General features: G+C 38.1%; 1 protein-coding gene across 2 annotated transcripts; it reads right to left on the bottom strand.

The window, feature by feature from the left end:
* Positions 1 to 4,567: 4,567 nt before the first annotated feature.
* LOC119898324 (chemokine-like receptor 1) lies at positions 4,568 to 8,644 on the bottom strand. Of its 2 annotated transcripts, none has more exons than XM_038712529.1 (2): positions 8,495 to 8,644; positions 4,568 to 6,493 (listed from the first exon to the last, which is right to left on the bottom strand). In XM_038712529.1, exon 2 carries the CDS (start codon positions 6,480 to 6,482, stop codon positions 5,367 to 5,369), a length of 1,116 nt encoding a protein of 371 aa, XP_038568457.1. In that variant the 5' UTR covers positions 6,483 to 6,493; positions 8,495 to 8,644; the 3' UTR covers positions 4,568 to 5,366. The 2 variants fall into 2 exon arrangements, with proteins under 2 accessions (XP_038568457.1, XP_038568459.1); XM_038712531.1 differs by lacking the exon at positions 8,495 to 8,644 and adding an exon at positions 7,558 to 7,622.
* Positions 8,645 to 12,023: the final 3,379 nt, after the last annotated feature.

Genomic DNA, 12,023 nt, shown 5'->3' with positions numbered 1-12,023 from the left:
ATACTTTCTCCACAAATATGTCTTTATTATAAGACTGAATCAAACACTGTAACACTCATAAAATAAACAACAGAAGAGAATAACTTGCATACCCCATTAAAAGGTAGTTCCAAGGTAATCCAAACTATTTCACTAATAAAATGTACATATTCCTCATAAATGCTGCTTAAATTACAATGATGTAAGAGATACTGATAACACTATGAAAAATATTTGTACATAATCACAGATGACTGAAGAGGTTCCCACAACTTGACTGGAATATACTTAAATATGTGCAACAGTTCCCTCTGCTGGTCAAGGAATATCTCTCAAAGTCACATCAAGTCAATTTCATTTATGTAGCCCAATATCACAAATATACCTCATAGGGGAGGTGATGGTGCCCACTGTCACCCATCCACCGTTGTGTCCCTGAGCAAGATGCTTAACCCCTAGTTGCTCCAGAGGCATGTATAGCAACTGTAAGTTGCTTTGGATAACCCCTTTTAACAGGGGAAAATGGGAGAAACCTCGGGAAGAGCAACACAGGAGGGATTCCTCTCCCAGGATGGACAGACATTCAATAGAAACATACAAGGTCTATAAGTACAAGGCTTAATAGATTAATTGAGACTGAGACTGACCTGCCGAACAGTTGGTGAAAGGTGAAAAGATGAGTTTTAAGTTTTGATTTAAAGGCCCTTATTCTAATGCCAACAAGGAGGTTCCAAAGGAAGGGGGCACGCTTCGAAAAGGCCTTGGAGCCAGATGACTTTATTTTAACTCGAAACAAACAAGGACTGAAGGCTCAAACTAAGCCAAGTAAATGCTGCCACCATGTGTATTTATTAAGAAAAACAGGATAAGGTTTATAAAAGAATATGTTAAATATACAGTAATCACAATTCAGAAAAAAAAAAAAAGCTTCTGAGGTGTTGCTACATTGTAGATCAGTGTGGATCAATAGCATCCAGATACAGTGCACCATAATAAATAAACATTTCAGGGTGATTTGCCATGTGGAAATTACTATACAGACCTAAAGGGTAAATTACAATACAAAAGTTGCTGCGGATCAACTAAGTGATGGTTACTGTTGATCTTCCAAATTTAATTTCACAACTTGATGGTAGGGGAAGTTGGGTTGAGTGGGTGTGAGGGGAAGTTGAGCAACTCTAGTTGGGTACAAAATGTAAAAATGAACTTGGTGTTTGAGCAGTGGTTCAGAAAAAATATATAGGCCAACATGTATTTTCTATGTTCAATAAAATCTGTTCCATAAGGTAATTTAGAGTCTGCTATGTTTTATGGCAAGACAGTCACAATGTTCTTTGTCAAACTATAGTTATTACTCTTTCGTTTAGGTTGTGTGCCAGCCTTTTTATTCATGGATGTAGGGTACAATTATGGGATTTAAACAATTGGGCTATTTTTTTCCTTTGCTTTCACATACAGGCAGGAACAAAGTTATCAAAATCTGTAGTGTATATCTGAATGGCAGATGAAAAGACCAAAATTTTCTTGTCAACTAAATTTAATATTTTGTTGCTGGGGTTTGCAGAATTTTTTTTAAATTACTGTATTACTGCGTTATCTTGTCTAGATAATGACATTTTACTTATCCTCTAAGTAGGACTCTAGGACTGCATAGATGTAGAGTAGCATTTGCTCTGTAGGATTTAAACATAACCACTTAGTGGATCATAAAATCACAAAAAATCTCTGAAGATGAAGTATGGAGTGCTAAGAATCAGCGCCAGTACCCAAACACCCAGACTTAGACAAAATGCCTTGCGTACACTTTGAAGGTTCTGGGCCCAGATGGGCCACACCATGGATACACATCTGTCCACGCTGATCACCATCAGAATGTAGACATTGGCAAACATGTTCAGTAAGTTCATAGTGCTGTTCAGTTTGCACACAAACTTTCCAATAGGCAAGTGGAAATCCAAAGCCAGGTACGTTGCACTCAGGGGCAGGAACGTTTTGAAGAGGAAGTCGGCCACAGCAAGGTTGAGGAACAGTGTTAACTATTTTCTTCATCTTTAACCTGGTCACCCAGATAACCACTCCTTTCCCGAGCACACCGAGAACAAAGGCCAGACAGTAAACAGTCAGAGACATGGTGTGGCGAGAGTTTCTCAGCTCAGCAAGGTTGTTATGCTGATCATACTCATAGTCATACAAAGAGACACTTCCATCACGTATATACGTTGCATACATTTTTCCATTCTTGTCTTGAGACCTGCCTATGATGGCAACATGAAAAATAAAAGTTAGTTTTTCAACAACTTATCATACAAGAGAGTAATGCTTTTCTAAATATTTTTTATTAGAATATTTAACCCACACTTAGAACTACGTAACGTAAAGATACAGTAGGCCTATAAGATGCAGAGCTGTGACTTGAATTTATAGAGTTCAACCTAATTATCAGTCTGTGGGGGAAATGCCTGTCTACTAAGGCTCTGTATTTTTTGTTTTCCTCTTAACAACTCTATGCATAAAGCTATATCACAAACAGAAGACCCCTCTAAAATGAAAAACGAAAATAACTCCATGTACAGGAAAGGGATGTAATGATATTGCAAGATTCATATAATCAACATTAGATGCCTTTAATGTATTATTTAATTCTATAGCCTACAACCTCATCAGATTAAACTTAAAGGATAACACATAAAAACAGTAGCTAACATTCTCAGAGTTCCCCCAAGCTTCTGCAAAAGAACTGTGAAAACAAACAAAACAGCCAAGTCTGCACTTCCAACTGAAGTCCATTTTCACTTTTAAAATAGCCTACTGCTCATTCTACAAGGTTTACTAAGATACAGGATCTTATGCCTTGTTTGGAAATTCATTGTTTAATGAAGCAGTTACAATAAAAACAAGCAGGAGCCACTCCCTTTATTTAGAAGGTAGAGGTATGGGCTACAGACTTTGTTTTGCACTCTTATTCAGATTGATTGATAACCATTGCCACAAGGGGCCATGGGCCATTCACTAGTGTTAGGCTACTTATTGGAGTCTGCAGATTTACGCCTTCCACATATTACCTGGTTTCCAAGTGTGGCGGTTTTGCATGGACTCTCCGGCTCATCTTTAAACCCCTGTGTATGTTGTCCACCAAGAATGTGCTCGTCTTAGCCCTCTTCTCAAGGGCAGGGAACCGCTGTATTCTTTCCAATCACCACTTCTGCATGTCCATCAGTGAGGATGGGGTTGCAGTAGACCTACATTCTGTGACTTGAATTTTCTGTACGTATGGTCCTGCAATCTGTATTGACATAGTGACTTATCTGTAAGTGCTGCTTTGCTGTTAATTTTTAGTCGGGCACTAAATTTCATGCTATGATATGTCTCCCTTAGAGACTCTGTCCTTTGGGACACTCCAAAAGAGAAATCAACAAGCAACCAAACAACTGTATTGCAGTTTGAACTGATATCTGATATGTAGGATATTTGCAGCATTTGTCAGTACTTGAGGGTTGCCAAAGCAGTTTTTTTAAAATAGCAAGCTACTCCCTCTTTGCCACTGTCCACTTAAACACACTGGACACACTGTCTGTGCTGCATATTTAGATACAACCCTGCAAGCAAAAGAGATCTGATTTGAGACCATCCCATTTTCTTATGTGTTATCATAATCAAATGGGAAATTTCAAAAGTCTAAGTTGTCTACATATGTCCCTTCCTGCCAGCATATTTTCTTGCCTAATCAGATCTCCTCTGAAATATAGTGCAACTGCTGTTTAGTTTGAAAACTGCTTGTGTGTTTAATATGCACAACCCCCTCCAAACACTACTAGCAGCTGTTACTTATCAGTGAAACAAATCAAATAAATGCACGACAGTATGCCTTGGCAGAAACATTCAGTCAGTTGCAAATGTCTCCTGTTTTTAATTTAACAGTGACAGAAGACTTTTTACACAGATAATTACATTATGAAATTACACTGAAGGTTCTAAATGTTGTCAAGAGTCCCCCCATCCTTTTTAAACTATTTCACTAATACAGTTAACAAATATATCATAAAAGTTACCCAACTGAGAAAATTGGAACTGACTAATGAGGTACCCACTTTGGTGACTGGAAAGAACTCATGAAGGGAAACAAAGACTGGAGTACTCTAATGATTTTAAGCCTTTAAGAGCACAAAGAGTGCTGCAAAAAATCAGTTTGCTCTATTAAAAGAAAATCAATCCATATGCTGCCATCTTTATTTACTTTTTCTTTAAGTTAGCTGACCTTGGACTGAGAAGCACCTGATTCTGCAGCACACTGTTGCATGGAGAACTCCCTTTAACCTGGCTTTACTTAAATATGTATTACAATTTCCTCTTTTGGGCAATTAATATGAAGAAAGTCTGTAATTATTAGAAAGACTATCAGCATGAAAAAGTATACTCTGTATCTACTATGTATCAGTGTATGATACTATGGAAAGAGATTCCAGGCACAATATTTTGTGAAATTATATAGTAATTATGTGTTGTACATTATGGGTGGAAAACAGTGAATTTCAAATATTTTAATAATGGAAATTGATGATAGCAATAAAAACTACAATGACAACCACCATCATCATAATCATCATCATTTATAATGCAAATAAAAATAAAATCATATACATCACAATAAAGCTTTCATAGACAGGTTCATGTTACAATATTTATGCCCACAGTCTTACATGTCTGAAGGTTAAAAAATGATAGACACCTAAGCCAAGTAAACTGAACAGCTGCTACATTACAAACATAACACTAATAGCTTTAGCCTTTCCCTACAACAAATACAAGTATAAATGTTTATCAAACAAGCAGTCAAAACTCAGGTGAATCCATTTGCATGGTCGAAGGCAAGAATGTAGACTGATGGCATCAAGGTTTTTTCAGTGATAGATGCGTTATTTGTCACTGCCATTGTTACTATGTTATTTGTGATGCCGATATGTCAGCCTTTTAATTGCCAAGTCTGTAATTATGGCCTATAAACAACTGGGATTTGTATTGTTTGGGTGAATCCTTTGCTGTCACATACAGGCAAGGAAATGGTCATCCCAATCTGTTGTGGGTGTGACAAAGTTCCCCTTTGTTAACCAGTCCTTATTTCTTCTTTCTTTGTTGCTTGTGTTACACAGACTTAACCATAAAATGCAATGCCTATTTTAAAATGACTGATGCAATATTTTGTCCAGGAAATTCCGTTTTACAATCACCTATAGCCGCATTATGGGTACAGTGAGATGATGTATACAGATCACCATTAGGGTCCTTGAAAACAAACCCTAACAAAAGCTAACATAAAAGCTATTTGTTACATACAGTTACATTTTCTATGTGCAGTTTCACATTTTTTTTTCTTCATGTCATGGACAGCCTTATACCTCAGTATTAAGAATTGACATCCCTTTGCTCAGACTGGTGTCCCCTGACCTTGTGTCAGTGTGAGAGCCTGTACCCTCCTCCTGGAAGGCAGTCTCGAACACATTCAGGATGGATTTACGGACTTTATCCTTGAAATCTTGGCCCATGAACACATACAGCAGTGGGTTCAGGCAACTGTTGAGAAAGGCCAGGCTGGTGGCTATAGGGATACCTATAGTGGTGACATGAGTTAAAGTATCACTTGCATTAGCAGCCGTCAGACTCACCATCTCAATAAGAGCCATGATGTGAAAGGGAGCCCAGCACAGGAAAAAAGTGGTGATAACAGCAGCGATGATCTTAAAGGGGCGACTTGACTGGCTGGCCAGAGTGCGGTTTCTTCTGATACGATGGATAATTACAGCATAACAGGAGACAATGACAGTGAAGGGGACAACAAATCCCAGGAGAAAGCGGGTGATGGTCATGGCCTGATGTCGAAACTGTCGTAGCTGAATCACAGACGGTGTTTCATAATCATTGGAAAAGGCAAAGTTGTTGAAGCAGTTGATGATGTTGACATTGTTATGTGATGGCGTAGTGTCCCTGAAGATGAAGTATGGAGCGCTAAGAATCAGAGCCAGTACCCAAACACCCAGACTCACACCAGACGCCTTCTGTACACTGCGGTGGTTCTGCGCCCAGACGGGCCACACCACAGACACACATCTGTCCACGCTGATCACCATCAGAATGTAGACACTGGCAAAGATGTTCAGTAAGCTTACAGTGCTGTTCAGCTTACACATGAACTTGCCGAAAGGCCAGTGGAACTTCAAAGCCAGGTATGTCACACTCAGGGGCAGGAATGCTGTGAAGAGGAAGTCGGCCACAGCAAGGTTGAGGAACCAAACAGTGTTAACTGTTTTCTTCATCTTGAACCCAGTCATCCAGATAACCACTCCATTCCCGAGCACACCGAGAACAAAGGCCAGGCAGTAAATGATCAACGACATGGTGTAGAGAGACTGTCTTATGTCAGCATACTTGTCAGTATTATTTGAAATATTTTTTCCAGAGCCTTCTGTTGCGTTGACGTGAAAGGAAGAAGTACCGTTCATCTCCATCATTGTCTTGAGTTCTGCAATGGCAACATGAAGAAACAATATGAACATTTTACCTTTTTCTATTTTACCTTTATAGATGTCAATAACAGTCCGTAATGACAGAATGATGCAGGACATACACAGTATCTACAGTATATAACCTATGAAGATACGACTGAAACTTTAAAGTTGTGGCAAGTTCCACTGCTGACGGTTCACATTGCTACTTCTATGACTTCATTATTGTTGCTGAGTCTGTCTCTTTTTTATTGCACTTCAGGATGCGCTTATCAATGTTCAGCTATTACTTAATCAAGATAATAAGATTTATGAACTAATCTTAAACACATTATCGTCAAACTGTACTGAATCAAATACTTTCTGTACTAGTGAATACTTTCTTGGTCAAAAGCTTATTAAAAAACAATGAAAGTTATAAAAAAAGTCATGATGTAATAATTCTGCAAGTACATGGCTTCTGTGCTGCAAGTACTGCTTGTATAGGCCCAATTTTCAGAAATTAACAATTTACTAATTTAAATAAACTGCTGTCTATTAACTAAAGATCGGCTTCTGAGCTGTAGAAAGAGGAATGCCCAATTTTCTTCACTTCTGGGCTTTGGGGATGTCAGAAATTATGTTGCTGCCCAATTTACCATTCTGCACTCAGGTTCATCACTGGTTTCACTGACATCCTGTATGAGAAGCTGGTTGGCCTTCCCTGTCTGAGTGAAGCACCAAACACTGGAACTTATTTATCTACCAAGTCCTTGTTGATACATCTCATCCTTGCTGCTCTGGCTTTCTGGCCCATACTGAACCCACTCCAGGTATTGGTTGATGCTCCAGGAGCCCAGTACCAGAACTAGTCTATTAAAAACTGCCTTTGCTGTTAGCGCCGTGGTCTCATGGAATAATCTGCAGATATTGCCTAAAATGTTACTCCTCATTTAACTTTGAGACCATTCTTAATAACCGTCTGTCCGTCCTGTCTATTGACTTGTTATTTTGTTTCTATATTATTCTACAAAACTGAGGACAGTGCCATGCCTTGATGGATTCATCTTGAACAAAATATGAAGTTCTAATTAGGACGTACCTTTATCAAAGCGCCGTAGTCAATTGATGATGAATCTGTCATGGTTTTGGGTTTTATGTAGTTATTTCCTGTTTAATGTTGAAAGAGTCCTTCCTTATGTGTCTTGTGTAACTTCCACTTTTTGTGTGTTTTGCCACCAGGTTTGAGTCTTGTGTATTCAAGCTGTGTATTCTTGTGTCTCCTTTATTATAGTAGGCCTGTTCGTCTTCGAAGCATCACTTCTAAAATTGTCAGTGTTGTCAGCTTTGTCTTTGGGTTGACTGAATCACTATTTGGACATGTAGGTTACATATTTTAATTTTAATATTTCATGTTACAAGAAGCTCACTGCAGCATTTGTCAATAGGGGAGACCGGGTATGGTTGTAACACTTTTTGCTTCAGCAACTATACCTCGCTGAATTTTTTAGCTGGACTTCTCAAACTTTTATACAAAGTACCCACATTTGTTCACTACAAATGGCACCAATTCAACCCTCTACAAGAATATCACAGACCTTGTGAGTTGATGTCAAATGCATTGTGTTCCCTTGTTACAGCCTACCCCAATACCAGGGTACAATACGACAAAAGAAGCAAAAATAGATGCCACACCATATGATATTCTTTAAAAACAGGTAGTGATAAAAAATCATTTATTTCTCTGCATATTCTGAATGTGCCCGTTTCCATACTTACTTAGAATACTGAAATGATCACGTAACTCATGTAAACACCATTTCATTTCATATCATGCACAAACCTGGCATATTGCACACATTTGTTAATTGTTAAATCCTTGTTGTATATTTTTATATTGTCAATTTATATATTTTGTTGCAATATGTCTGCACTACACAAAGAGGTTGAAGGTTTTGGACCCAAATGCAGGACACGAGGCTGACAGGTTCAGTTCAATGATATTTATCAAAGGTAAAACCAAGAGCGAGCACACTTACAAGTAGAGTGGCTGAATCCAAAGAAAGCAAGGTGAATAATCCAAAAGAACAGTGTTATCCAACAGAAATAATCCAATAGGGTACAGTTCCAGGACGCGCAGGGCGGCACAGGGCATAACAGAGCAAAACTACACATGACAAGAGACAGCACAACAACCGAACAGGAACTGAGCAGAAAGACCAAACATATATACACCAGGGACTAACGAGCAGGCGGGAGCAACACAGGTGACAAGGATCAGGACTAATGAGATAGGCAGGCAAAGAGACAGCAGGGGAAAACAGAATGACAGGCATGCAGAGGAATTACTGGGTGAACAGACAACACAGGTTACTGAACACAAGGCACTGGCAACTGACACAAGAGTAGAAATAAACTGGAACACAAAAAAGACTAAAAACTAATCAAACAGATAGACTACAAACATAACAGGGAAAACAGACTGAACTAAGAAAAGAACACAGCAGTACACAGACCAGGGCCCTGTTTCAGAAAGCGGGTTTAGTGAAAACTCTGAAGTGTGAAAACTCTATTTAAAATGAATAACAGGCTGGAGGAGAATTCCTGCACTTTATCAATCATTAAGGAAATTCCAGTCTGGTAAATGATGAATGAGCTCCATTGATGAAGGCTTTTTTTCATCCCCACGCTTCCATCAGGCTCAACATACTCAGAGTTGATTGAACTTATTCTGATCGGCCTTTCTGAAACGGAAAACTCAGAGTTCTTCAACCCAGAGTTCAGGTTTACACTCAGAGTTTGTTGAACCTGCTTTCTGAAACAGGGCCCAGGAGTAAACACTAAGACATGAACTGAGACACAGAACTAGGAACTAAGACATGGAATCAAAATACAGACTAAATAACAGACACTGAACTGACCAATAAATAAACTCTCAAAGAACTACACTCAACAGAAGTACAGCACACAGAGAAACTCAGGACAGGATTGTGACAACCTGCCAAATTTACACCAGGACAATATTCCAACTCTGTAGTGCTCAAGAGTGATTACCACATACTACATTAATATTTCATTCTGTTAAGTGCACCAAAAATGAAAGATTGTTTAAATTACAAATCATTTTTTGATGTCTCCTACAATAAATTATGATTTGGCAAACAAATCAAATTAGGACATAATGCTGTGATGTTTCGTAATTGTGTGTTCACTTCTTTATTTTTACCTTAAGAAGATCATCTGTGGTTGAAACGTTATCAGTCACATCCACGCAAAATCAAAGTAGTTTGTCAATTTTTGTGTGTGCATAATTTGTCTTCATCAGGCTTCCCCAATGAGTATGACTAGTTAAATGCACACTGCTCTACACTGTTAGCTTGAATATTTACATCATGGCAGAAAGCAGGAGTAGACGTTTTGAAGCATAATATACTGTGTGCTACTGTGTGCTGTGTGCTACATATTGGCATTAACACAACATACACTAGTCTCTGTCAGCTTAGTGTCAGCAGGGTTCTCTGATAAAGGCTGCTGACTTCACAACCAATTTTCACCTGTAAATATTAGCACTAGGCTATTTCAAAGCCATATGCTGTAGCTTTAGCCATTATTCTGCTCTGAGGGTAACAAAGCATTAGCAGACTTGGGACCAGCTGACCACCTAACTCTTAACAGATCACAATGCATAAAATAATAAATAAATAAAAGTAGCACAATGAGTGTATCCATTTGTAATGGAGCAAAAGTAATGAGTTTTCACTAAAACTCTACTCAGGTTATGGTAAAAGTTTGATGCATTAAAACTACTCTGACAAGTAGCCTACAATTTACTCAAAAAGTTACTTGATTAGGCTACGGAGTCAATGTAACTCATAGTACCCACCTCTGTCGGTGTATGATCACCACTACATTCTGTATGAGAAGCTGGTTGGTCTGGGTGAAGCAATAAACACCAAACCTATTGATCTTCCAAGTCCTTGTTGATAAATTAACCTTGCTGCTCTGACTCTCTGGCCCATACGCGCTCCAGTGATTGGTTGAAACAGAACCAGTCAAGCAAATCTTTTGATTATCCCAAAGTATTCATTTTTGTTGTCATATTTTGACTGGTTTAATTCCTCTCGCACAAAATATCAAATTCTAAGAATAACAACGCACCTTTCTAAAAGCTCTCCAGTCGGTTGAAGATGAATCTGTAGCAGAAGTCAAACTGACTTAATTTAGGCTAATCTGTGGGTAGTAATGTGATGTTAACGTCCATGTCGAGGCGGAGCCACACGCAACAAGCACAGTTTTTTTCCTTGAAGTCTTTTGAATCTCTTGTATACACTTTAATAAAAAAACTTTTCAGATTTTCTAAGACAAAAAGAGTCTTCATGATAGATTAAGCTACATAATACATAAGCAAATATATCTACATGCAGGCCTATTATATGAATATGTATAGGCCTATGATATAATACATTTTACATTATAGTACATCACAGAAGGTCTGCTGCACTATATTGTTTGAATCAACAGCTACAACATTGTCCGTATTGTTGCTTTGGGTTGACTGAATCAACATCTGGACAAGAAGGTTACATATTTTGATGTACAATAAAGTAACAGCAGCATTTGTCAATAATGTAATGAGTTTGCAGTTTTATGAAATAGCAGGCAGCTCACTGCTTGCCACTTGCCTTGTACTTGCCTCTGTAAATCCATCCCTGCAAGCAAATGAGATCTGAAGAGAGAGCATATATTATTTTCACATATTATATTCATATTATTTTAATTAATATTAATATAAGGGCAATTGTCTATGTTATAGTGTGCTCCTTCCTGTCAACATGCTGTTTTCTACTCTTAATTTATCTGAAATTCTGAAATAGGCCAATGTGGACGCAGATAATTTTAAATAATATGTAGACTAGGGTACTTTAATAATCCCGTAGGAGTCATTACCATATGTATTTTGCTCCTTATGATATTGACACTTGTGTATCAGTCTTTGGAATTGAATAATCATCTGTTTTATTGTTCTGTCTTAGGCACAACAAACGAGATGAAGTGAGAATATATATTTTTCTGACATATTATTTTAATTAATATCTGTGTTTGTACAATTGCACAAGTCTAGGTTATCTATATATTCTTTCCTGTCAGCATCCTGTTTTGTACTCTTAATCAGACTTCTTAAGATAAGATAAAATATAACTTTATTAATTCCCCGTAGGGGAAATTTCGGTCGACATAACAGCACAAAGGAATATAAAAGAACAGATACAGTATTATAGAAGTATCAACACACTATCTACACTATACAATCAATAATAATTATTTACAACCATTTATAACCAGATAAATGTCTGAAATTAAATGAAATCAAGAATAGTCTCTCAGTTTGGTGCTGTGGTGTTGTGGAGCCTGATGGCACAAATGAGCCTCCAAAGCATTTTGAGGCTAGGGGCTGAATGACTCTGTGGCTGAAGGTGCTCCTGAGCTGCCTCAGCTCAGCATATAGGAAGATTATATAGAGGATGCGAGTGGTTGTCCATGATGGTTTTCAGCTTCCCTCTCATCCTC

This window comes from Micropterus salmoides, unplaced genomic scaffold, assembly GCF_014851395.1.
Source record: "Micropterus salmoides isolate LMB-PRFRI ecotype aquatic unplaced genomic scaffold, ASM1485139v1 Ms_hic_scaffold_11, whole genome shotgun sequence".
In the NCBI taxonomy this organism is placed as follows: Eukaryota; Metazoa; Chordata; class Actinopteri; order Centrarchiformes; family Centrarchidae; genus Micropterus; species Micropterus salmoides.
This window is presented reverse-complemented; position numbering and strand designations above follow the sequence as displayed.

Coding starts and splice junctions, on each gene's coding strand:
- LOC119898324 (XM_038712529.1), bottom strand. CDS start 6,482: ATGATGGAGATGAACGGTACTTCTTCCTTTCACGTCAACGCAACAGAA.